The sequence below is a fragment of the Canis lupus genome, chromosome 16, assembly GCF_011100685.1.
Source record: "Canis lupus familiaris isolate Mischka breed German Shepherd chromosome 16, alternate assembly UU_Cfam_GSD_1.0, whole genome shotgun sequence".
NCBI classification, from domain to species: Eukaryota; Metazoa; Chordata; class Mammalia; order Carnivora; family Canidae; genus Canis; species Canis lupus.
Window position 1 is genome coordinate 5,025,189 of NC_049237.1, and position 23,781 is coordinate 5,048,969.

Here is a 23,781-nt window from a genome sequence, read left to right on the forward strand (position 1 = left end):
GAGCAGTGATTGCAAGAGAGGGTCTCCAGATGCTTACTAAATAGGAAGTTTGCAAGGCACTTGTTAGGTTCTAAATGGCCATGGCCATTTGCAGCGTGAAAATTGGCAAGTGCTAGAAATCAGGGTTCCATCTCCCTTTAGCTATTTGGGCTGGTATTTTACAGTGTAAATTTGGTAATTTTCATCAACTATATTCCCTTGGATTCCAATAGGCTTTTTAAAAAGGCTTAGAAAGAGGAAAAGTTATAACCAGTTTCATGGAAATGTGCCCAGGATATTAAAACTTCCTTTTTATGTGTTCTGGCAGGGGAAAAAGGGGGAAATGTACATTATCTCCCTTTGGCCCATATCATTTCCAGATATATGTGTGGGTGGAACAGTGGTAGTGGGGTGTAGTTTACGTGGAACCTTCTTGGCATTGGCAACTTGAGTATAAATGCTACTGATTATTCACTGGCCTATAGATCTTTGGAGCTTTGAGCACCAATGTCTTACTTTATAATGAATGCCAACGAAAGAAATACAATTCAGTTTGTAGCTGATGTAGAACTGGACCATAGGGTTCATTAAGTAAGGAACACCTATATTGAGCCTCTCATGGTTTGTTCTTTATATTAAAAGACAATTCTGGGCAGCCCGGGTGGCTCAGTGGTTTAGCACCATCTTCAGCTCAGGGCATGATCCTGGAGACTGGGATTGAGTCCCACATCGGGCTCCCTGCATGGAGCCTGTTTCTCCCTCTGCCTGTGTCTCTGCCTCTCCCTCTCTGTCTCTCGTGGATAAATAAATAATAAAATATTAAACAAATACAAATAAAAAATAATTCTAAGATTGTATCTCTGTTCATACAGCTTATGTTATTAAAAGTAATTTTATAAGACCTAGAAAGGCTTAGAGATTAATTGGAAAGTTAGAACACTCTAAAATTGTGATGGATACATTAGTTTCTGAGGGTAACTCTTTAGTGATACAAGAAACAGCACAGTGAGTGGTTTTTAAGTTCATATTACAGGACAGTTATTTCAAGACTTCTTTGTGCCAGGATCTATGCTGAGTTTTGAAAATAAAAGGGATAAGCAAATTATTTTTTCTGCATGCCTAAAGTGTATAACTTGTTATTGAAGGAGAAATGTATAAGAATGATTAGTTGGAAAGAGTTAAATACTATGGTTTATAGGTGCGAATAATGGGAAAAGAGAGAGGTAGGGAAAATGAGTACAATATTTGCTCTAGGTTTTAAAAGATAAGCAGGTCTTTTCTAGAACAGATAACTACATTTGTTGGGTATTGATTTATTTTGTTCAGACACCATACTAAGCCCTTTATATGTTTTTTTTTCCCTGTTGAATTTCCCATTATTATAGTCTATACTTTGTGGACTCAGACATGTTAATTATACTTCTCAAACATGTCAAAGTCACACAGGTAATAAATAATAAAATTGGGACTTGAACTAGGTCTCTTGAATGCCAAAGTTGATGTTCTTAATCACTGCATCATTCTGAAGATCATTTAAAGCAAAAGGAAGACCATGAACAAAGACATGAGATCTGTGAAGGTGCCTGGAGTGTCTACAGAACAGGGAACCACTCTAGATCAGTTCAGTAGACTAGAACCCAGCAGGAGTTGAGAGGGTAACTTGAAAACCTAGGTCTGACATAGCTAGCCACTGCCAAAACAGGATATGCCCTTTAGCCACTGATGTATTTGGTTAATGTTATTGGTGCAGGAAATTCAGAAATGAGCACATGGCCTGGCCTTCAAAGCCTGAGCCTAGTAATGATACTAGTATTTTTTTTTAAAGATTTATTTATTTGAAAGACAGATCTAAACAGACTCCACACTGAACAGGGAGCCCAACATGGGCCCTATCTCATGACCCTGAGTTGACACTTGAGCTGAAACCAAGAGTTGAACAGTTGAATACTTAATCGACACTGAGGGGTGCCACCTAGACGCTCTTCAGTTATTTCTTGCTTTGCATACTTGCCTAGAAATTTTTTTTTAATTAAAAATTAAATTTTTTTGATCTTTAGATGAATTTCTTCAGCTTTATAGTTTTATTTAAGTATATATATATATATATATAATATATATAGATATATTTACCATATATAGTTCAGTTCAGTTATGCTGTGTATATACTATATACTGTGTATATGGCATACAGTCTTCTAGAATTTTACTGTGTGGTATGAAGCAGGACATTTATACCATCTGTATCTTCAATTTTCATCTAAGTGGGAGGCCCTTTTGTGTTCCCTGTTGAACCACTAGGTTGCTCTAATTTCAGCGCTGCAGCTCTTGACTTAAAAAGTACGTTGTGCACGCTGTTAAAATCCTTTATAAAGTTTGGTAAACAAATACTAAACCCATTTGTGAATAAATGAACCAAAATGCAAAGATGGCTTTCTTTTAACTAGCATGTGGCTGGTGCTACCTCCCACCTGCCTTTGTCAACTTCTTCTTTTCTGATAGAGCAGAACTATCATTTTGAGGTCTACCCCAACCTGTTTTCAGTTTCTAATCTGATTTAATCTGCTGTTTTTTGCTGAAAAATAGCACCCCCCACCTCCTCCTTAAAGAGCTTTTAAATGGAGTAGAGAGTTGATTTCAGCATTTATATGATATAAAGGCAAATACAGAAAAAGTTAATGATTTCTCTCTCCCCTTTTGATTCTCATTCTCCTAAGGTAATTGGATTTTAGCTTGTTACACCTTTTTCTGTGTTCATTTCTGGCAAATGTCTACCTTAAAAATAAAATAGCCAGTTACTTTACCAGTAAAATGAGTTTATCAGGGATGGCAGAGAAATTGCAATTGGGGACAAATAAACTGTGGTGAACCATGGGCAAGTCTGTGTGTGTGTGAGAGCGCACAGGAGCAAGGTCAGCTTTTATGAGGTTTAGGAAAAAAATTGAGTTGTTTTCACTGGAATTTCATTGGAGAAGAACACGAGTTTGACGTTGTGGTTTCTCTCTCGCCGCAGGAGGTGGTTAGTGTCTTGTTGCTGGGGCAGGTAGGGATCTTCCTTTTCTTGAAGGCAGGAAATACAACTCCTATGTGAAATGAAAAGTGCCCATCCCTTGTCAAAATAATTCTGAACCTGCAGTCTTCCTGTTGGTGATGCAGGCTGAGAGTGGGTGGGTAGTGTGTGTGTGAGAGCACAGGAGCACTGGTGTGCGAGAGCGCCCCCTTCAGGACTCCACACTCCATTTTCAATGAGGTTTCATGTAACTATTGAAAAGTTCTTTGTGAGAGCAGTAGGAAAATACTAACAGAATTGAGACTTGGGTACATTCTTTTTTTTTTTTTTTAAGATTTTATTTACTTATTCATGAGAGACAGAGAGAGGCAGAGACACAGGCAGAGGAGAAGCAGGCTCCATGCAGGGAGCCTGATGGTGGGACTTGATCCTGGGACTCCATCCTGGGACTCCAGGATCACACCCTGGGCCATCGGCAGGCACTATACCGTTGAGCCACCCAGGGATCCCCAAGAGTTGGGTACATTCTTAAATGGAACACAGATATATAAAAAATCTTATTACCCTAAGCTTTGAAGAACAAATATTTCTCTAGTTTCCTATGACCTATTTTAGTGCAAGGAGGAAAAAAAACCCTGCGTTCTGTTCTATAAAGTAGAGTGTGTTGCATCTTTATTTGCTGTCCTGAGAATCTGGTTGTGAGTCACTTTCCCTAACTGCTTAAAAAGCACTTTTAAAAGCATTCGGTTTAAATAGTTAAATTACTGGTAATTTTGGGAGGAAAGATTGCTCGAGTGGTCCACAAATTATCTGCTTTTAATTTTTACTCTAAAACTTAAATAATGTACTATTTTAGTAATTCTTTGTTGTATTCCGCTGTGGCATTCAGTGATTGTTGGCCAGAATTTTTGGGTTGGAGGAATATTGTCTGAAATGTTCGTTTCTTTCCATTGGTTAAAATTTTATTTTACTTTTTTTTAATCCTATAAGCACAAGTGCTAGGTTGACAAGATATAAAAGATTAACATGTAAAATTAACGCTCCCTTCTATTTTTGTGTTTTAACACCTTTCCTCTTTGATAGATCCTCTTTGCATTTGCAAAAATATATGATATATTTTCTTTATAAAATGTTCACACAGATGGTTGTATAACATATCCGTTTAGCACGTTGCTTTTTCTCTTTACTGTTATACTGGAGATTGTTTGATATTAAAAGATACGGAGTCATCTGTGAGGAACATAGCATAAACCTATGCTAATGCATTGTTTTTGTTCTTATTCTTTTAAAAATAAAAACAAATCTTTGGATGGCCTTGCTTATAGAATTTGTGTATATATCATTTCTAGGATAAAGAAAAAAACAAAACAAAAACAGGAGTTGAGAGATCTGACCTGTTGACCTGGACCTGGATGTGTGTGAGGGCCACTGAAGTCGTTAGCTGTTAGTGTGTGAGAATGTTTACCTTTGTCCTAGTGCAGGTCATTTGTTGTCAAAGCTCAGCCTACTGATAGAAGTTCCTCTTGAATTCTCTAAAAGCCCATTCATGAGCTAAAGATGTTTATTTACCTTGAGTTTAGTAAGATTTCTTCCAGTGTGGTTTTGCCTCCTGATATGATGGACTGTGTGTCTGTAATCCAAATTACTTTGTGGTACATGGTTCTCTAGAATTAAAATTTGTGTATTTATTTCCTTTATTTTTTTATTAAAGAGTGAACAAAGACTTTTATTTAGAAGTGCTTTGATGACATGATGTGCTGTATAATCGGTGTCAATTCGAGAAGGACATTGAGTCAGTGTCTAGTAAACTCTGAAATTCCAAATAAATGTCACTTGTTTTCTCTGAACTAGAGGCCTCAGAGAATATCGGACTGGTTTGAATGTATCCCACTTTAGCTTAATTTGGACTTATTTTGGTTATAAATATTGGTATTCCTTTTGAGTCAAAATCCTGTGTAAGGAATATTAAAGTTCTCCATATTGTCATTATTTATAAGATTGCTACATGTGAAGCCCCCTCCCCCAGTCCTCCCAGTATTTCTCATGGTACCTAACCAAGCCCAAATAGAAAATCTAGAGAATGAATTTTAAAAGATAGTATTTTTTGGCGTGTTGAACCTCATTGGCCCTCACTGATGGCCAGTGAGGTTGCAGGAGTAGCCTAGGGATTAAAGGAAGGCCTTCTGATTTAGAAGCATGTGCCAAACTTAAATGGATTCTGCCTTCAGAAAATGTTATGAATCGACTTTTCAAGTGTGAGTACTATCAAGGACCTAGCTGTCAACATGTCAAAACCAATGTGAAGGACTATAATTTTTTTGTACTTCATGATGAACCCTTAAGGTTATGACACTACATCTACAGTTTGGTAGGCAGTGATTGATTTATTGATTGACGGGAAACACAGTTTATTGTGGTCCAGGTCAGCAGGGCAAAGGACAGTTGATGGAGCAGCTTTGAATTCTGTCAGTAACTCGAAAGGTGTCAGTATTCCAACATGAAGAACTCCGTTTCCTTCATTTGACTTACAGCGAGAATGTGTTTTTGGGAACAAGTATATGGCTAACCTTTGCAAAAGTGAAAAAAGAAAATATTTCTTGGTATAGACTTTTCTTTTATGTTCAGAAAGACTTAAAACTTTTTAGACTTAACTTCCTTTTCTTATTCCCCCTACCTACACAATAGAAGCTTACCAGGTGTAAAATGCATCTCTGGCATAGTGTATTCCTGTGAGAATTTATCAGGAGAATTTTGTTTTTAGTGACAAAATTTTTATAATATGAGGGTCATCAAACTTGGACAGAACCATTTATGGTTGCTTTGTGGTAGGCAGTGTTCTTCACAGAAACTGATTTAAACCTTTTAGAATCTAAATATACTTTCAACCTGTAGATAGAATGATAGTAACTAGATACAGAACAAGGTTTGCAGGGCTTTCTGGTGTAATACATGGCTTTTTTTTTTTTTTTTTCCCCCTGGAATAGGCACTAAATATAAATATCCACTTAACCTGAAAAGCCTTCATGTAATCTTATGGCAAAAAATTTCCAAACTCTTTATTTTAGTTGCACTTCTGCAGAACATCTCCAGTTTCTTTAGATTTGTCTGAATTTATAATGATCAAGATACCATTTATTCAATATAGTATTGGAAGTCCTAGCCAGAGCAATTAGGCAAGAAAAATAAATGCATCCAAATTGGAAAGGCAGCTGTAAAATCACCACAATTTCCAAATGACATATTATATATATAAAAGTCTAAAGACTCCATCAAAAAACTGTTAGAACTAATAAATTCTAAGGTTGTAGGTTATAGATTACAAAATCAATACATAAAAATCTGTTTTTCCCCCTAATAATGAGCTATCAGAGAAATTAAGAAAACAGTTCCATTTACAGTTGCATCAAGAGCATTTACAGTTGCATGAAGAGCCTAGGAGTAAATTTAACCAAGGAGGTAAAAGACATGTGCACTGAAAACTATAGTTCCTTGATGAAAGAAAGTAGAAAAGACACAAATGAATGGAAAAGATATTCCATGCTCATGGATTAGAAGAATTAATATTGTTAAAATGCGTAGACTACCCAGGAGAACATACAGATTTAATACAACCCCTATTGAAATTCCAATGGCATTTTTCACAGAAATAGAACAATCCAAAATGTGTATGGAACCATGAAACACCCTGAATAGTGAAAGTAATCTTGAGAACGAAAAACACAGGTTGAGGCATCAAGGTCCCTGATTTCAAATTATATTAGAAAGCTGTAGTGATCAAAATGGTACGTACGGTATTAGCATAAAAACAGACACATAGGTTAATGGAACAGAGTAAAAAAAAGCCCAGAAATAAACCCATGCTTATATAGTCAATTGATGACAAAGAAGCCATGAATATAGAATGGGGGAATAAATAGTGTTGGGAAAAATGGACACACACAAAATAATAAAACTAGACCACTATCTTACATCATACACAAAAAATAAAATGGATTAGAGACTTCAACATGGGACCTGTAACTGTAAAACTCCTAAAGAAAACAAAAGGGGAGTAAGCTCCTTGACATTTGTCTTGGTGATGATTTTTTTTTTTTTCTTAAATATGGTAACCAAAGCATCAGTTGGGATGTCATTCTTTTTTTTGGGGGGGGGGGAGGGGAGAAGTCGTTCTAAAAAGCTTATGCACAGCAAAGGATAGCATTGCCAAAAGAAAGGACAACTTACTGAAGGGGAGAAAACAATCATATGGAGAAAAGGGAACCCTTGTGTACAGTTGGTGGCAATATAAATCAGTGCAGCCACTATGGAAAACGATATGGAGGTTCCTCACAAAATAAGAATAGAGCTACTTTATGACTCAGCAATTCCATTTCTGGGTATTCAGAAAAACAAGTATCTCCACACTTATTGCAACATTATTTATAATAGCCAAGATATGGAGGTATCCTAAGTGTCTATTGATGGATAACTATATAAAGAAAAAATATATATATGTGTTGAAATATTATTCAGTCACAGAAAAGGAGATCTTGCCATCTGTGACAACATTGGGGTGGGGGGGATCTTGGGAATATTATGCTACTTGAAATAAGTCACAGAAAGACAATCATATGATCTGTTGTTTTACGTGGAATCTAAAAAAACCCAAAAAATAAGCTTGTAGGTACAGAGAACAGATTGCTAGTTGCCAAAAGTGAGGAGTGGGGAAAAAATGGGCCAACTGCGTTTGGGATTTTTTTTAATATAAATATATTGAAATTAAAAAACCAAACATAAACATTTAAAAAACACCATTTTGCTGTTTTAAGGCAAGACAATTGGTTTTATTGCTTACTTTTCCAGTGTCTCTCCTGGAACGTTTTGTATAATAGTCATTTAAGAGTAGTACTGAGGATTCCAGAACCTAGAAAGGGATATTGTGTTTTACAAGGGTATTTTTTCATTCTGTAAGGAATTGTATTAAGTTGGGAAACTGTTCATCCCCAGAGAAATAAGAATTGAAGAAGAGTCACTTGATTAGTAGAGAAAGTAGCTGGAGTAAATATATTATAAATGAATGTAAACAATCGGAAGAGGTACCCAACAAATATTTGAGTGTGTTTTATGCAGACGAGGAAGAAGTTGCAAAGGATCCTGAGAAGGAGTGGCCTGGCAGGTAGGAGAACCAATGGAGAATAGTTTCCAAAAAGTCAGGGAAAGAACATGATTCAGGAAGGATGGATGCAAGATGTGATCTAGTTTGTCATGCTATGGAGATGTGTCAGGCAAGATGAGAACCTATATTCAGCTGTTGAATTTTGAAATAGAAGGTCACTGGTGACTGAGACACTAGTTATTTCCGGGAGGTGGTGGGATGAAAACTTCATTGAAGTGCATTTTGATGAACACTGAAACAAAGGGATGGAGTGGCAGCTGAAGGTAGATGGCAGAATGACCATCTAACTTATCCCTTAAACCAGGGCCCTTTGCTAATGGAAGGGGGCAGATTTTATTATGCTAGTGCAACTGGGGTATATTGACTGGTCACTCTTGGTGGGTAGAGCCAGGGATTTCTCAGGGAGGTATCTGTTAATGTCTACTCTTTACTTTCTCTGAAGCAATTTCTTATATATGATTTACCAATGCTTAGTCCATTGGTAATTTGATTATTTTAATAGACTCGTATGAAATATTTCTTCAGAGCTTTTAAATACTTCTGCTTTTCCACATGCAATTTATTTCTTCAAAGAACAAAATGACTTGACAGTTTTGATTTCCCTGTACACACTTGAAAAAAATATTACTCTTAATTAATTTTTTTTTTTTTAATTTATGAGTCATAGAGAGAGAGAGAGAGGCAGAGACACAGGAGAAATGAGAAGCAGGCTCCATGCCAGGAGCCTGACGTGGGACTCGATCCTGGGACTCCAGGATCGTGCCCTGGGCCAAAGGCAGGCGCCAAACCACTGAGCCACCCAGGGATCCCCTGGCTTTCTACTATTATTAGTTAATATTTCAAGGCACCATACAAGTCTCAACTTTGATTGCCTATTAGACTCTCTTACGGTTTTGAAAAAATATGATGCACAGGCCCAACTGGCAGCATGTTGAATTAGATTTCTAGGGAAGGAGATTGGGTTTTTAAAAAAATCTGTGATGCTCATACACAGTGAGGTTGTAGAGAAAAGGGAATCATTGTGCATGAGTGGTGGCAATATAAATTGGTGAGGTTGATAGCTACTTCTCTATAGACTTTATTCATTTGTGATAATTGATGTAAATCTGAAGTTTGTATCTTACTATTATTCTTTTTTCCTCCCCTCCTTCCTTCCCTCTTTCCTATCATTTTTTTTCCTTCCTCCCTCCATCCACCAAGGTCTTCTCAGAATTGGTAAGATTGTATTTGAAAGTTAAGAGCTAATTTTAGCTCTTAGTTTTAGGCAGGAATGATGAGTTGTCATTTTCATGTATAATTATGCTTTTGCAGAATTTGTATTATCTTTAACATGTGTTGAAAAATATTTTTAAGGTACTCAGCCATTTGCAAAGATTAGTTTCTGTAAAAATCTGTCACACAGGTAAATTGCATCATCATAATGTATTGAGAGAGAAGTGAGTAATGGTGCAGTGATTATGCCTTTGTGTGGATCGAGCTCTTTTTCTTTAGGAAATCTCATTTATAATAAGTCATGACCATTTACTACAAGGACAAGTGAGATGCTAGTTCCAAATAATATATCTGATAAGGGGCTATTATCCAAAATATACAAATAATTTGTACAACTCGATAAAAAAATATCCAATGAAGAAATGGGCAGATGACAGTTTCTCACTTTTTTTGTTTAAAGTTTATTTTGAAAATAAACTCTACATACAACATGGGGCTCAAACTTAGACTTCTGAGATCAAGTCCAATGTTCTACCAACTGAGCCAATCTAGTACCCCTGACTAGACCTTTTCAAAAGAAAACATATGGATAACAAACAGGTATATGAAAAGATGCTAAATGTCATAAATCATTAAGGAAATGCAAATCAAAACTACCACAAGAGATCACCTCATGCCTGTTAGAATGGCTATTATCAAAAAAGACAAGAAATAACAAATGTTGGTGAGGATGTAGAGAAAAGGGAATCATTGTGCATGAGTGGTGGCAATATAAATTGGTGCAGTCACTGTGGAAAACAGTATAGAGATTCCTCACAAAATTAAGAAAAAAGCTACAATATGACCCAGCAATTCTACTTCTGGATATTTATCCAAAGACAATTAAAACACTAATTTATAATTTAAACAGATAAAAACATCTCCATGTTTGTTGCAGCATTACTTACAATAGCCAAGATATGGGAGCAACCTGTGTCCATTGATGGATGAATGGATAAAGAAATTTTGGTGTGTGTATATATATATATAGTGCAAATAATCAGCTCTAAAATAGAATGAAATCTTTCAATTTGCTATAATATGGATGGACCTTGAAGGCATTATGCTAAATGGAATAAGCAAAAGAAAAATCTCATATGATGTTTTCTATATGTGAAATCTAAAACAAAACCTATAGATACAGAGAACAGATTGGTAGTTACTAGAGGTAGATATGGGTGGTAGGGGAAATTGGTAAATTTTTCTTTTTCTGTTTAAATAAACTGGATTTAAAAAAAAATGATCTGAAATAGAAATTGGATTTTTTGGTATTTGCTGTTCTGTTTCCTTGCTTTACCTTCTAAATTAAAAGATAATCTTGAAATAATACATTTTTCCAAAATGAAATAGAATTGTCTTTGTCTTCCGTTGCAATGGGCTTTTTTCCTTGACTTTATATTTGAAATCCAGACTTTTGGACTCTAGTGACCCTTGTTGAAGTAATTGCTGAATCATTACTTTATGGAATAGTTTTTAGTTTTTTTTTCCCTTGCTCCAGGACTTTAAAAAATTTAGACTTTATTAAAAAAAAAAAGCTTTATATTTACAGAAAAATTGTAATAGTGAAGAGAGTTCACATAGAATGGCCCCTACCATGTTCAATTTTTTTGTATATTAATATTTTACTTGAGTATGGTACATTCATATAATTAATGAACCAGTATTAATAGTTGCATAGTTTATTCATATTTCCTTAGTTTTTACCTAATGTTAATTTTCTGTTTCTGGGTCCCTTTCACATATTTGTCATATCTCCTTAGGATCCTGTTTGTGGCAATTTCTCTTTGTACTTACTTCAGGATTTCCAGGTACCTTTGGAGTACTTGGGTTTTGATATATTCAGGATTAGGAGTTTTCATCTTCTGCTATAATTGAAACCCCTTTGAGAAAGCAATTCTGGTACTACTGACTTAATGTTTGAGAAGTTGAGGCCAGTCTATGCTGTTGTGTTCTTTAAAATGGAGTGTGTTTATATTTTATAAAGAAAAAGTTCTCTTATTCTTGCAATCATGTCCTCTTGTCTTACATTTCTCTTTGAGATTGCCTTAGGATACTTGATTTAAAAATCTGTAGTCTTTATAGTGTAACAAGAGAGTTCTGCATAGCCTTTTAATTTTTTTTTTGTGTGTGTATCCCAGAACCATATTGTTGTGACAGCTTAAAAAATACTTGAAGTAGTGCTATCCATATTCTTCTTTCCATGTTCCTGACTTTCCCTCTTCATATAAATTTTGGTAAATTTAGAGTCAAAGGCAGTGTCCCATGATTTAGTACCCCAGAGTGATGTGTTCTAGATTTTAGAATGTCTGCATTGAAGTATACTGCCATAAACTGTTCAGTTATAATAGGTAGTTTGGATGCTACTTTTTCTGCAACCTATGGATTAATAATCATGAGGGCTTTGAGTGTGAAATGAATGCCAAACTGATTTCATCAAGTTAAAATTCCAGAGGAGACTAGATGAAAAAAGGAAAGGACATCAGTTCCTAGTACCTAGATAGAACAAGCTTAACATAAATGTTATATGTAGAAATTGGTGAAGTAGTTAATTCTTGATCATTAATGACTTAATGTATGGCACGGTTAAGATTTACTAATTTTAAACCGCATCATTCTTTTCAAAAATGCCTTCCCAGGTATTACCTTCATGAAGGTATTGGTTTAGAGGAGCAATAGTGTGGATAATAAAGCTGTTCCATTCCCCCTCATCACATTGCTCTTGAGCCACAAAAATGCTGAGTTTACATATCAAAGAATCTGTGACAGAAGGCAGTTTCATTCCTTCATTTAAATATACGTATCATATTGTTGAATGCCTTTTTTAGCAGTGCAGACCTTGTCAAATATATTAAAGGACCATTGATTTATCCAAATTATTACCTCCTTGCCATTAACATTATATTGAACACTTACCATGTGTCAAGCGATTAATTTTTTTAAAAATTATTTATTAGTAAGGGAGGCAAGTAGTAGGGAGAGAGACAGGGAGAAAATATCAAGCAGACTTCCTTGCCCCCCCCACTCCCACACAGAGTCCTGGGGGAAGGGGGTTAGATGTGACCACCCTGAAATCACAACCTAAGCTGACATCGAGTTGGGTACTTAACCAACTGAGCCACCTAGGTGCTGCCCCCAGGCTACAAATTTCCTGTATTGATGTTCTGTCCATGCTGAATGAATGGGTTAAAGTTTCCCTTCCTGCATTTTGATGCATGCTTGTGCCTCTTCCAATTCCTATGTAGATTATTGCAACTTGACCCAGCCTGATCGCTGCATTAACACTTAGTTTCTCTCTATAGAGTAGGGGAACCCCAAGTAATAGTGACTTAAGGTAGAAGTTTAGTTTTTTTCACAGAAAAGAAGTCTGTAAGCAGGCATTGAAGTGGTGGAATGGAGGCTTCATGGAGTCATGGGGGACCCAGGCTCCTTCAGGCTGTTCCTCTTGTTTTTGTGGAGGCCGAGAAAATGAAGGCCATTCCACTTTAAGTTCAGTGTTATCACAAGTACAGCCATCCCAGGCCCCTGTGAATAAGAGCTGAACTTTACCTTACCTCAGTTACAGGAAAAAAACAGCTTACAGCTTAAAGTCCTAGAAAGCCCCATATTAGACTAAGAACAGAGCCCAAGCCAAGGGCAGGAAGCCCCTATTAGAATAAGAACAGAGCTCAATGCCCTTGAAGGCCCCATATCAGAATGTAAACAGAACTTGTGGAATTGCTCCCCCCCTTCTGGAGTTCCCCTAGACCAGTCCTTAAAACTAAGCTGAAACCCACCTCGGGGTCCAAGTCCCTGCTCCGCTGTGTCAGGTATACTTGGACCCAAGCTCAAGCTTGTAAATAAACCCTAGTGCGCTTGCATCGGTGTCAGCTCCTTGGTGGTTTCTTGGATTCGCGATCTTGGGCACAACATTTGGGGGCTCGTCCGGGATCTGAGAAACCCCCAGGACCCCATCCGGAGGGTTTCACGCATGGTGAGTGCACTCAACTCTTTCCACCTTTTGTGCGCATATTTTCTAGGAGCTCTGAACTGTACTTTTACCTGTAGGAATTCCAGTCTGTATTGGGTCGACATTGGCTTAGGTGGACGTGCTGGCAGGCTGTCGACCGGGGGTCTTGAGGAGACGTCCCTTGCCCCCACCTGGAGGACGGGGTCCTCATCTGTAAGGAGGATGGAGGTCCTCATCTGTAGGAGGACAGGAGTCCTCGTCTGTAAGGAGGACGGGGGTCCTCATCTGTAAGGAGGGCCGGCTGCCAGCCCTTCAGGTTACTTTCCATTTTGTCTCTGTGGTCGCATTGAAATGTTGGTCTATGTTACTATGTCCTTGTTAACTGCATTTGTCTGTGTTGTTGGGCCCTTGTTAATCGTCTTTACTGTCTGTGTCTTGGTGTGGATTGGGGACATAATGGGGGAGACAGAAACCACTCCCCTGTCTCTTATGCTCTCCCACTTCTCAGATGTTAGGGAAAGAGCTCGTGTTCCGAGCATAGACATACTCAGAGAGATTACAAATTTATTGCATATCAGAATGGCCAACCTTTGACGTGGGATGGCCCTGAGAAGGAACTTTTCACCTACCTATTATCTTACAGGTTAAGGCCGTGATCTTCAGGGACAAACCGGATGGCCACCCTGACCAGGTGCCCTACATCCTGATCTGGCAGGACATGATTGAGAATCCCCCCTCCTTGGCTAAAACCATTTTTACCCCCCAAAGCAGGACCCACCCAGATTCTAGCCCTGCGGAAAGCCGAGAAGGAGACCAACTTTATGCCCCAAGCGCCCCTATATCCGGTCTTCCAGGATTCCTCCCCGGAGGACCTGATTCTCCTGCCACCCTACCGGGCACCCCCTCCCCCTTCCACCCTTCCATTGAAGACACCCGGGGCTGCAGAAGGGGCTCCACCCCTCTCTGACGAGGGAGTCCCTGTGCGCAGGGCAGCAGTGGGGACACACAGTCAGACCCACTGGACAGCCCCACCTCTGAATGCGGAGCCGGCTGACTCCACCACCCTTCCTCTCCGCACCATGGGGCCCCCCGACGAGACTGGCAAACAGCTAATGTTATATTGGCCATTCTCCACCAGTGATTTATATAATTGGAAAACCCAAAATGCAAAGTTCTCTGATAATCCGAGAGATCTAATCAGGCTTTTAGATACTGTTCTCATTACCCACCAGCCTACTTGGGATGACTGCCAATAGCTCTTGCAGGTTCTCTTCACCACCAAGGAGAGAGAACGAATTCAGGTAGAAGCCTGGAAGTCTGTCCTGGGAGAGGACAGACAGCCGACTCAAAACCCAGACCTCATAAATCATGTTCCGTCTTCCTCCACCTATTATCCCCAATTTAAAACCTGAGGTGCTTGCTGAACTTGATGATCACCAACTTCTTTTCTCCCTCCAAATGTTACAATGAACCCATGAGCAGGTGTGGCCTAAGCTGAGGGCCCTCTATGAGACTGGGCCACCCCCGGACACCCATCAATATCGGCCGGGTGACTGGGTGTACGACGTGCAGAGATACCAACACTGGACACTTCAACCTTGCTGGAAGGGACCTTACATCCTGATCCTGACCACTCCCACCGTTCTCAAGGCCGACGGGATTACTCCCTGGGTCCGCTACACCCACGTCCGACCAGCTGACCCACACGCCGTTCTCAAGGATTTTGTTCCAGAATGGAAAAGCCAAACAGACAAGGACAATCCCCTAAAGCTAAGACTCCCTAGTCTGAGGTTGTCTGTCAAAATAGAAGGGGATTAGACTTAGTCTTCTTACAACAAAGGGTGGGGGGTGGGTTATGCACTGCCTTAATGTAGGATGTTGCTTCTTCGCTGGAATGTAAATGGGAGCAAGAACAGCAACAAGGTTGGTTCGAATCCTGGTTTAATCATTCCTCCTGGCTCACTCTGAGAGCAACCTGGACCCATGATTGGGTCCTTCCTTAGGTTCCTCTGAGAGGGGGAAATGTGGAGGCCGACAAAATGAAGGCCATTCCACTTTAAGTTCAGTGTTATCACAAGTACAGCCATCCCAGGCCCCTGTGAATAAGAGCTGAACTTTACCTTACCTCAGTTACAGGAAGAAAACAGCTTACAGCTTAAAGTCCTAGAAAGCCCCATATTAGAATAAAAACAGCCCAAGCCAAAGGCAGGAAGCCCCTATTAGAATAAGAACAGAGCTCAATGCCCTTGAAGGCCCCATATCAGAATGTAAACAGAACCTGAGGAATTGCTCCCCCCCTTCTGGAGTTCCCCTAGACCAGTCCTTAAAACTAAGCTGAAACCCACCTCAGGGTCCAAGTCCCTGCTCCCCTGTGTGGGGTACACTTGGACCCAAGCTTGAGCTTATAAATAAACCCTCGTGCGCTTGCATCAGTGTCGGCTCCTTGGTGGTTTCTTGGATTCGCGATCTTGGGCACAACAGTTTGATCATCCTAGGTGGCTGCTCAAATTTTATTCAGCAGTTCCTCAATTCTTGATCCAGCTGGCAGGATGGAGGAAGAAAAGAAGTAGAGGATCGAGCACCTTCCATTTTAAGGAGACTCCCTGCAAGTAACTTATAAATAAGGTCTAATACATGTCTCTTTGGCCAGACTTAATCTAAAAACTACATTTAGCTACAAAGGTCTGGGATATATAGTTTTTCATCTGGACAGTAATGTGCGTAAAACAAAAAACAGAGAGCAAAACAAAGTAAAAGCCAAAAATGAAACAAAATGAAAAACCCCCTCAAGATTCTGTTGTTAAAGAAGAAAAAGAATATCCTGAGGCAGTTGCTGGTCTCTGCCACAGTCATTCAGTCATTCCACACAAAGGAGCATCCTAGGTTCCCTTTACCTCTTGATAAGTGATTTTTGCCAACTCTCAAACCTCTTGTCATCGCTGTTTTAACTTGTTTATGCCTACTCCTGCTTCCCTTCTCCAGAATTAGTGGGAAGAGTCCTGAAATCAGAGATGGCTCTGACGTCCTTTATTTGCTAGTTAACTCTAAATGAATTTGTAGTTGTGAAGGTGTGTACTGCCATCTTTTGTAATCCACTTCTTACAGTGGTTGTTGTAAAATTGTTCACATTGTACTGTAATTCCATATTTTCACCTTGTTTTTGTTTACATGTAAATAAATCAGCCACACTCCACCTCTGCCTGAGTTCTGTGTGTCCTACATGTGTTCATGTACCTCGATCTCAGTACCTGTTTTCGTCAATAGGATGTAAGTCTGAGTACGGCCAGAAGCTCAGCAGTGCCTGAACAGGAGTAATTTGTGCCCTATATAAAAGCCTGCTTGAATGAATGAATGAATCCCAGCCTTTCTTCCTCTTCCTTCTCTCCAAAATTTAAGATTGTTCCTATATTTAAAGAGCCTTCTCCCTACTTTGCCGCCAGTTCCCCTGCATTTCTCAGAGTTCACTTTTTATTTTTTAGGAAGAGGCATCCGCCTCCTGGTTTACTAACTCCTTGTTCTTGAGGCTCCCTCTGTGACTTTTCAGGTTTTGCTTTGAGATTGCCCCTCCTCGTTGGCCTCTTCTGGTTGTTTAGTCTCTGCGACATCTCTGCAGCAAGCTGTGTTATTGACAGCGCATTCTGGGAAGTATGCTCTTCGCCCTTGTACCTTTCTGGCTTTTCCTTCTGCATTTCCTTTGTTGATGTCCTTCAGCTCTGTAGTGGTGAGCAAAACAGTATGGTGTTGCTTTCATCCTTTGTTCTTTTGTCTCTACCCTTTCTTTGCAATATCTTAGCTTCTGGGCTGCTCTCTGACCTTGGCTATTATCTCTGTATGCGTGATTACCAAATAGACACAGATTGCTTTTACTACTCATTTCTGCATCCCTTTTAAATCCTTCCTGTATGTCACAATTTACACTTCTCTATTTAAACACTGTGTCTGAAATCTCTGTTGTTGGTCTTATGTCTTGGGTTCCTGTCATTAGGGCATTGCTTCTGCAACTGCATGGTAGTAACCCTAATGGCAAAGGATAGCAATTTCCTGTGTGGTGCTTTCCTTGTCTGGAATGCCTCTTCCTTTATTCTTTCTAACTTCTTTTTTTTCCTTTTAAGGAAAAATCAAGTTCAAAAATCTTCATTTCACAAAGATCTCTAGGGTGACACCAGGCCTTATTGACTTTCCGGGCTTTGAACTCCTGCCACACTCATCTCTGTATTACCTGCTCCTCTTCATATACTTCTCTTGTACTGTAGAATAAATCCTCTTCATTATAAATGTTTATCTCACAGATACTCTGTAATCTTATTTCTCTTTGTACTCTCAGCACCTGCAGTATAATCAGCACTTAAGAATGTGTGCTGTGGATGATGGCATCCCCTTTTCATTTCCTTATCTTGTTCCATTTCTAACACTGAGATTGCTTAAAAAATTAATTTTTCTTATCACCAAACAAACATTTCTCTTCCATAAATGAAAAGGAGTGCTTGGACTGAGCTGAATGACAGGTTTTCAACAACCTGATTGCATTTTGCTTTGCACTATTTTTAGTACATAATAAAGGGCTTGAAATGATTGTTAGAGAAGTAACTTTTCTCTGTCTTTTGAGTGTCTTCATTTTTTTTTGAGTGTCATCTAAAAACTTGGAATAAAAGAGCCATGAAAAGAGCTAGTGGGATTCTCTGCATACACAGACAAAATTTTGTATGGGGAGGAGAGAGAATGTGAATAAATGAGAATGAGTGTAAAAACACGCGTCCTCCAGGCCCTACTGGTTGGTAAGTAATGTCAGGATGATGTCGGACCAGACAGACAGAAGAGGAGTTGTGTCAAAAGAGTGGATGCCCCTCACCCCCTATAAAAAGAAGCTTCCCCACTTGTTTTTATGATAAATTGTTTTTTTTAAATCAATTCCTCAGCAATATAGCAATGTGACAGACATATTGAATAAAGTAGATGTAGTTAAATATTGGTGTCTTTTAAAATTAAGGTATGAGAAATTAGCTGTGGTTGAAATTTAGCTCTGGAGATGGAAAATCTGGATTAGTAAAATGTTTCCAGACTCAGATGAGGGTAACAGAGGCCTCTGACTCCATTCACCTACTTATTTCACTTTTTTTTTTTTTCATAGGGAAGTTGAAATACTGCCTTGTCGTTCTCAATCAGCCCCTGGACAAATGTGTTCGCCATCTTTGGAGCAAAGGTAATCTTAATTAGTGTTTGTATTTCCTTACTTTCTTTATTTAGGATAATAAAACTACTAAATATTCCAGAATCTAACTACAATACCAAAAAGTGGAGCTTGAAGTAATTTAATTATTGAATTATCAGGTGAATGAATCTGCTTTTATGCTAAGCAGTTTCTATGGGTGGTTTCCACAGCATGGACCCCCAAGGACAGAATTACAATGTAGCATCACTACTCTGTATTTCAGATCCACTATGTAGTTCATCTTGAGTACTCACTGTTTGTTGAGGTGTAAATAAAAAGCCACAATAAAAAGCATCATTCAAGCCTCACTCATCCTAGCATCCAACAATGAGATATCTGCAGGGTGACCAGATTTGCAAAATTAAAAAAAAAAAAAAAAAAAAAAGAGAGAGAGAGAGAGAGAGACTAACCATATACTAGAATCTCTAGGGATGCTGAAAAATATAAACATGCATAGTTTTGCAGAATTAATACTTCTGTGAGTTTTCCTTTAAGAAACAGGCTTTATTAACTGCCTTTTTTTTTTTTTTTTTTTTTTACATTATCCTTTTCGTTTTTATAGCATTAGCTCTAGGCTAGAAAATAGTATTAAATATCATTTGCTGTTTTGAACCTCAGCTTTTCCATGAAATCTTGAGCTTTTTTCAAAGGGGATACTTGTGTTAAGGTTAGCAATGTAAATTTTAAGCCAAATTAGATAGGCAGAAGAACATGATTCTTGATATATTGATGCATATTTCAGATGATTCTCTTATTGTAGAAATCTTTAATATTCTCAGCATCAAGGTTATGTGTCTTATAATGCAAACCTGTTCTGTCAATAGGCTCACATCTGCGGACAGAAGTAGTTGTGATACTAAGAGGGAATAGATCATTATGGATGATTTTGTATAATGAATTTTTATTGTCCTATGTGATTACCATGAAAACTCTTTATTCTAAGTTTAGCCAACTGAAAATGTCACATTGTTCTACTGAAAGTTGGAAAGTTATTTAATCAGTAACTTCACTGTCATAGAACTTCTCACTTGCTTGTAATTAGGCATTCAGGTGCCATCAGAAAGGTCTTTTTGTTGTCAGTTCAGTGCCTAGTGCTGTGTCTGGCACGTAATTGCTTAGTAATTATAACCAGTGAAAGAGTGAATTTAATATGATTCAAATTGCTAATTAATACCAAAGTAAACTGGTTAGGCACATCTTTTGTAGCTGAACTCATTATCAGGTTTTATTATATTTTTAGGAGAGTGTGTGAACAGCTGTGTTTTATCGCACATCTTAAAAATAAAATAATCATTGACAGGAACTGCTGGAAATCTTGGGTGAGGAAAACCACATGTAGGAAGTCTGATTTCAGAGGGGGGAAGGGTCCTATTTTGTCCATAGTGTGAAATAATGTAGATTTTTTTAGCTGACTGAAGTTTCTCATTGCATTAGTTTCCTGCAATGAATTTGATTCGAAAAAGTTTCATGCTGGACACACACCAACTATATTTAATTTGTGTAAGAAATGAATGCTAGGTCAGTCTGTATACATGGAAAGAACTATAGGTATCTAAGAGTAACATGGAGTGAAATGGTTAGATAAATCTCATTTCCAAAAGAACTTTTCTTTAGGTTATCTATATGTGTTTTCATATATATCTCCAGGATAATTCTTGGCTCTCTGGAACCATTAACCATTGTAAAGAGTGGAACTGTTAATAAGTACTGAGGAAAGATAGAATAGGTTTTTTGTGATTCTCACAAAGAAGCTATGATTTTTTGTTTGTAGTGTCCTGTTTTGTGTTGCTCGTCTTCTAAGTAAAAGTAAAAAAAAAAAAAAAAAAAGGTATTGGGTACCTGGGTGGCTCAGTTGGTTATATGGATTTGGCTCAGGTCCTGATCTCAGGATCTCAGGGCTGTGACATTGAGCCCTGCATCAGGATCCACACTCAGCAGGGATTCCGCTTAAGATTCTCCCTTGGTCTCCTTCTGCCCCTCCCCTTACATGTATGCATGCATGCTGTCTCTAAAATAAATAAATCTTCTTAAAAAATTGGGTATTGAGGAGGAGGTATTGACACTTGTTTTGATGAGCATTGGTGGTTGTATGAATCATGGAATTCTACTCCTGAAACTAATATTGCACTGTATGTTAACTAACTGGAATTTAAATAAAAATTTGAAAAGAGAAAACAAAAACCAAACAAAAAGAAAAAAAAATAGGGAAACTCTGAGTTTGAGTTGCTGATGTTAACAAAAGTATAGAACAGCCTTCAGAAGGGCCTGGGATGGAAGGCAGTATTGTGGCTTGGGATTTGAGCAAGGGCCAGAGGCAGCGTGCCTGCTCCTCTTTGTCCCGAATATGGGACATTTTCTGTAACTCTCTGTAACAAATCTAAAGATTTGTGAAGAGCAGAAATCATGGGGTGAAACCCAGGCTATTCTATCAAAACACAGACAAATTCGAAGTCTGTTACACATGTGTAAGTCTTTTATATAAAATCGATGATTTATCTTACCTGAAGACTTCTGGAAAGTAGGTATTTCCTGAGATTTCTTTAAGGGGAAAGACTATTTTGAAGATTTATTACTTTTGCAATGTTTACTTGATGTATTATGCAATTATTTTAAATGACTCGAGAAGGGATTCAAGGGAGATTAAAAGTAGAGAAGATTATAAATGTATTTTTTCTTTAATACCTCATGAAGTTTCAGTGATTTTTCTTGGTTATAGGTCTTGGTCAGTTTTAATCCCTGCCTGTCCCAGCAGTTTGTGTACTCAATTTAATCTGGAGATATAAAACAAATATGTAGGTAGGTAGAGGAAAAGGCAGATAGGACAGTAGCCAGTATCTAATTTTTCTGTAACTACCAGAGGTTATTGGCATTTGTGAAAAGATACTGCTCTCAGATTTCTTAACTTTTTTTTTTTTGAGTCTTTCTCTTCCAGTAAATGTCTTTGTCACCCTGAAATATGTGATAAGTAGAGAAAAATCAGAATGTTTGTATTTGAAGGATTCTACTTATATCTTGTGCAGATCAGTTATTCTCTCCTTGGGGTCACTATGCTTACCAGGACCTTCAAAGGTAATAGGAGAACTCTGAATTACATAAAATTAAAAAAAACAAAAACTAATAAAAAATCTGACATTCACTTACCTGGGATGAGGTTTTAGATGGACCATATATCAGGTTTCTAGGCATTTGACTTCTTAACATATATCATTTTTAATGTGAGTTCATGGCTTTTCTGTCTTTTCCATTTGATCCATAGAACATGGTGGCCATGGGAATTAGATTATGAATAGATTATCAGATTACACTGATGCCAGGTACTTATCTACAGTGTAACACTCTTTTCCTTTAAAAGCAGTTGGTTTTTATCACTTGATTTCTCTTTTTTAAGTTCTCTGGTAACCTTCAGATCATGCCAGGGTATGAGCACTGTATCTGGTTCATTTCCAAGGAGGCTTTAAAAAGTTGAAAACATTTTGACAAATCAGGCAGATCTTTGAGGTTAAAAGGAGGATGCCCACGAAGCATACATGAATGGAAATAGAAACAACGCCTTTGATTTTATAGCATCAGTGTTTTCCCTTCTGGTTCATTTGTAATTGATGCTTGCTGAGGACATTCTAGGTCAGGCCTTGCATCCAAAGCTGGGATGTAACGGTGGGCTCTCAGGTGGCTACAGTTGAATTAGGGGAGCATAGACTAACTATGCTTCATGAGGTGTTTCCTCATGAAGGCAGGTCAGATGCTCTGAGAGTCACAAGTCCTTAGAATAAGCTCGCTCATCTTTGTTTCTTAAGTACCTGAAATTATCATAGTATTTGATTGACTGTACTTTGGTCATGTTTGTATGCCTTATGCTTTCTTTTTTGAAATAAAAACACCTTATATAAATCAGTTTTTAATAGAATTCTGACTTGCTTTACTAGTTAAACTGATCTCGTGCTAGTAATTGCCATCAGTTTTAAAAATTTTTAAAAGATTTTATTTATTCATGAGAGACACTGGGAGAGAGGCAGAGACACAGGCAGAGGGAGAAGCAGGCTCCCCATGGGGAGCCCAGTGTGGGACTGGATCCCAGGAGGCCTGGATCATGACCTGAGCCACAGGCAGATGCTCAACCACTGAGCCACCCAAGCTTTCCAGTTTTAAGTTTTAAATGATGTAGAAGTCTGCTGTAAAGAACCTTGCTTTGACAGTTTTGTTGTATTACTCCTTTCCTTTATAAACTGTGTATGCTAGGAATTGGTAACCTCCTTTTAACTGGTTATTTGAAGTTGAGCTCACCCAAGGTTAGAAAATCTGTATTATATAAGGTGGTTTTTTTTTTTTTTCTTCTATTCCCATTTTTCTATTCAGTGGGATCTCTACCTCATTTCCAGTGGGATTATTCTCAAAATAAGAGAAATTGAATACGTGCTATTTTTAGGTGTAGATTGATTGGTTTGCTTTAACATATGTGGTATCAATCACTTGTTTTAATCTTACTACATCTATTAGTATACTTTATCCCTATTAGAGGGATTTCCATGGAAACATGTTTTTTGATAATTACCTTAAAATTTTAAAATTACCGGCCCCTGGATGCCGCCGAGTAAGCATCGTTAAAGTCTCCCTTCCCACTGCCGTCACGTCTAAGTTAGTCTCCCAAAGAGCCTGAGCAGCTGTGGAAGCTCTTCATTGGAGGTTTGAGCTTCGAAACAACCGAAGAGAGTCTGAGGAGCCATTTTGAGCAATGGGGGACGTTTACGGACTGTGTGGTAATGAGAGACCCCAACACCAAGCGCTCCAGAGGCCTTGGGTTCCTCATGTACGCCACTGTGGAGGAGGTGGACGCAGCCATGAACGCTCGGCCACACACAAGGTGGACGGGAGAGTCGTGGAACCAAAGAGGGCTGTCTCCCTGAGAAGATTCTCAAAGACCCGGTGCCCACTTAACTGTGAAAAAGATTTTTGTCGGTGGCATTAAAGAAGACACTGAAGAACATCATCTAAGAGATTATTTTGAACAGTATGGGAAAATTGAAGTGATTGAGATCATGACTGACCGAGGCAGTGGCAAAAAAGGTTTTGCTTTTGTGACCTTTGACGACCACGACTCTGTAGACAAGATTGTCATTCAAAAATACCATCCTGTGAATGGCCACAGCTGTGAAGTAAGGAAAGCCCTATCGAAGCAAGAGATGGCTAGTGCTTCGTCCACCCAAAGAGACTTAAGTGGTTCTGGAAACTTTGGTGGT

General features: G+C 38.4%; 1 protein-coding gene across 5 annotated transcripts in view; it reads left to right on the top strand.

The window, feature by feature from the left end:
- Nucleotides 1-23,781, top strand: part of TPK1 (thiamin pyrophosphokinase 1) — a 325,794-nt gene that overhangs the window by 43,647 nt on the left and 258,366 nt on the right. For all 5 annotated transcript variants that reach the window (XM_038559277.1, XM_038559275.1, XM_038559278.1 and 2 more), the window contains one exon: nt 18,467-18,538. In XM_038559277.1, the coding sequence (XP_038415205.1) occupies nt 18,467-18,538 (72 nt within the window). The remainder of the gene's footprint in view (nt 1-18,466; nt 18,539-23,781) is intronic.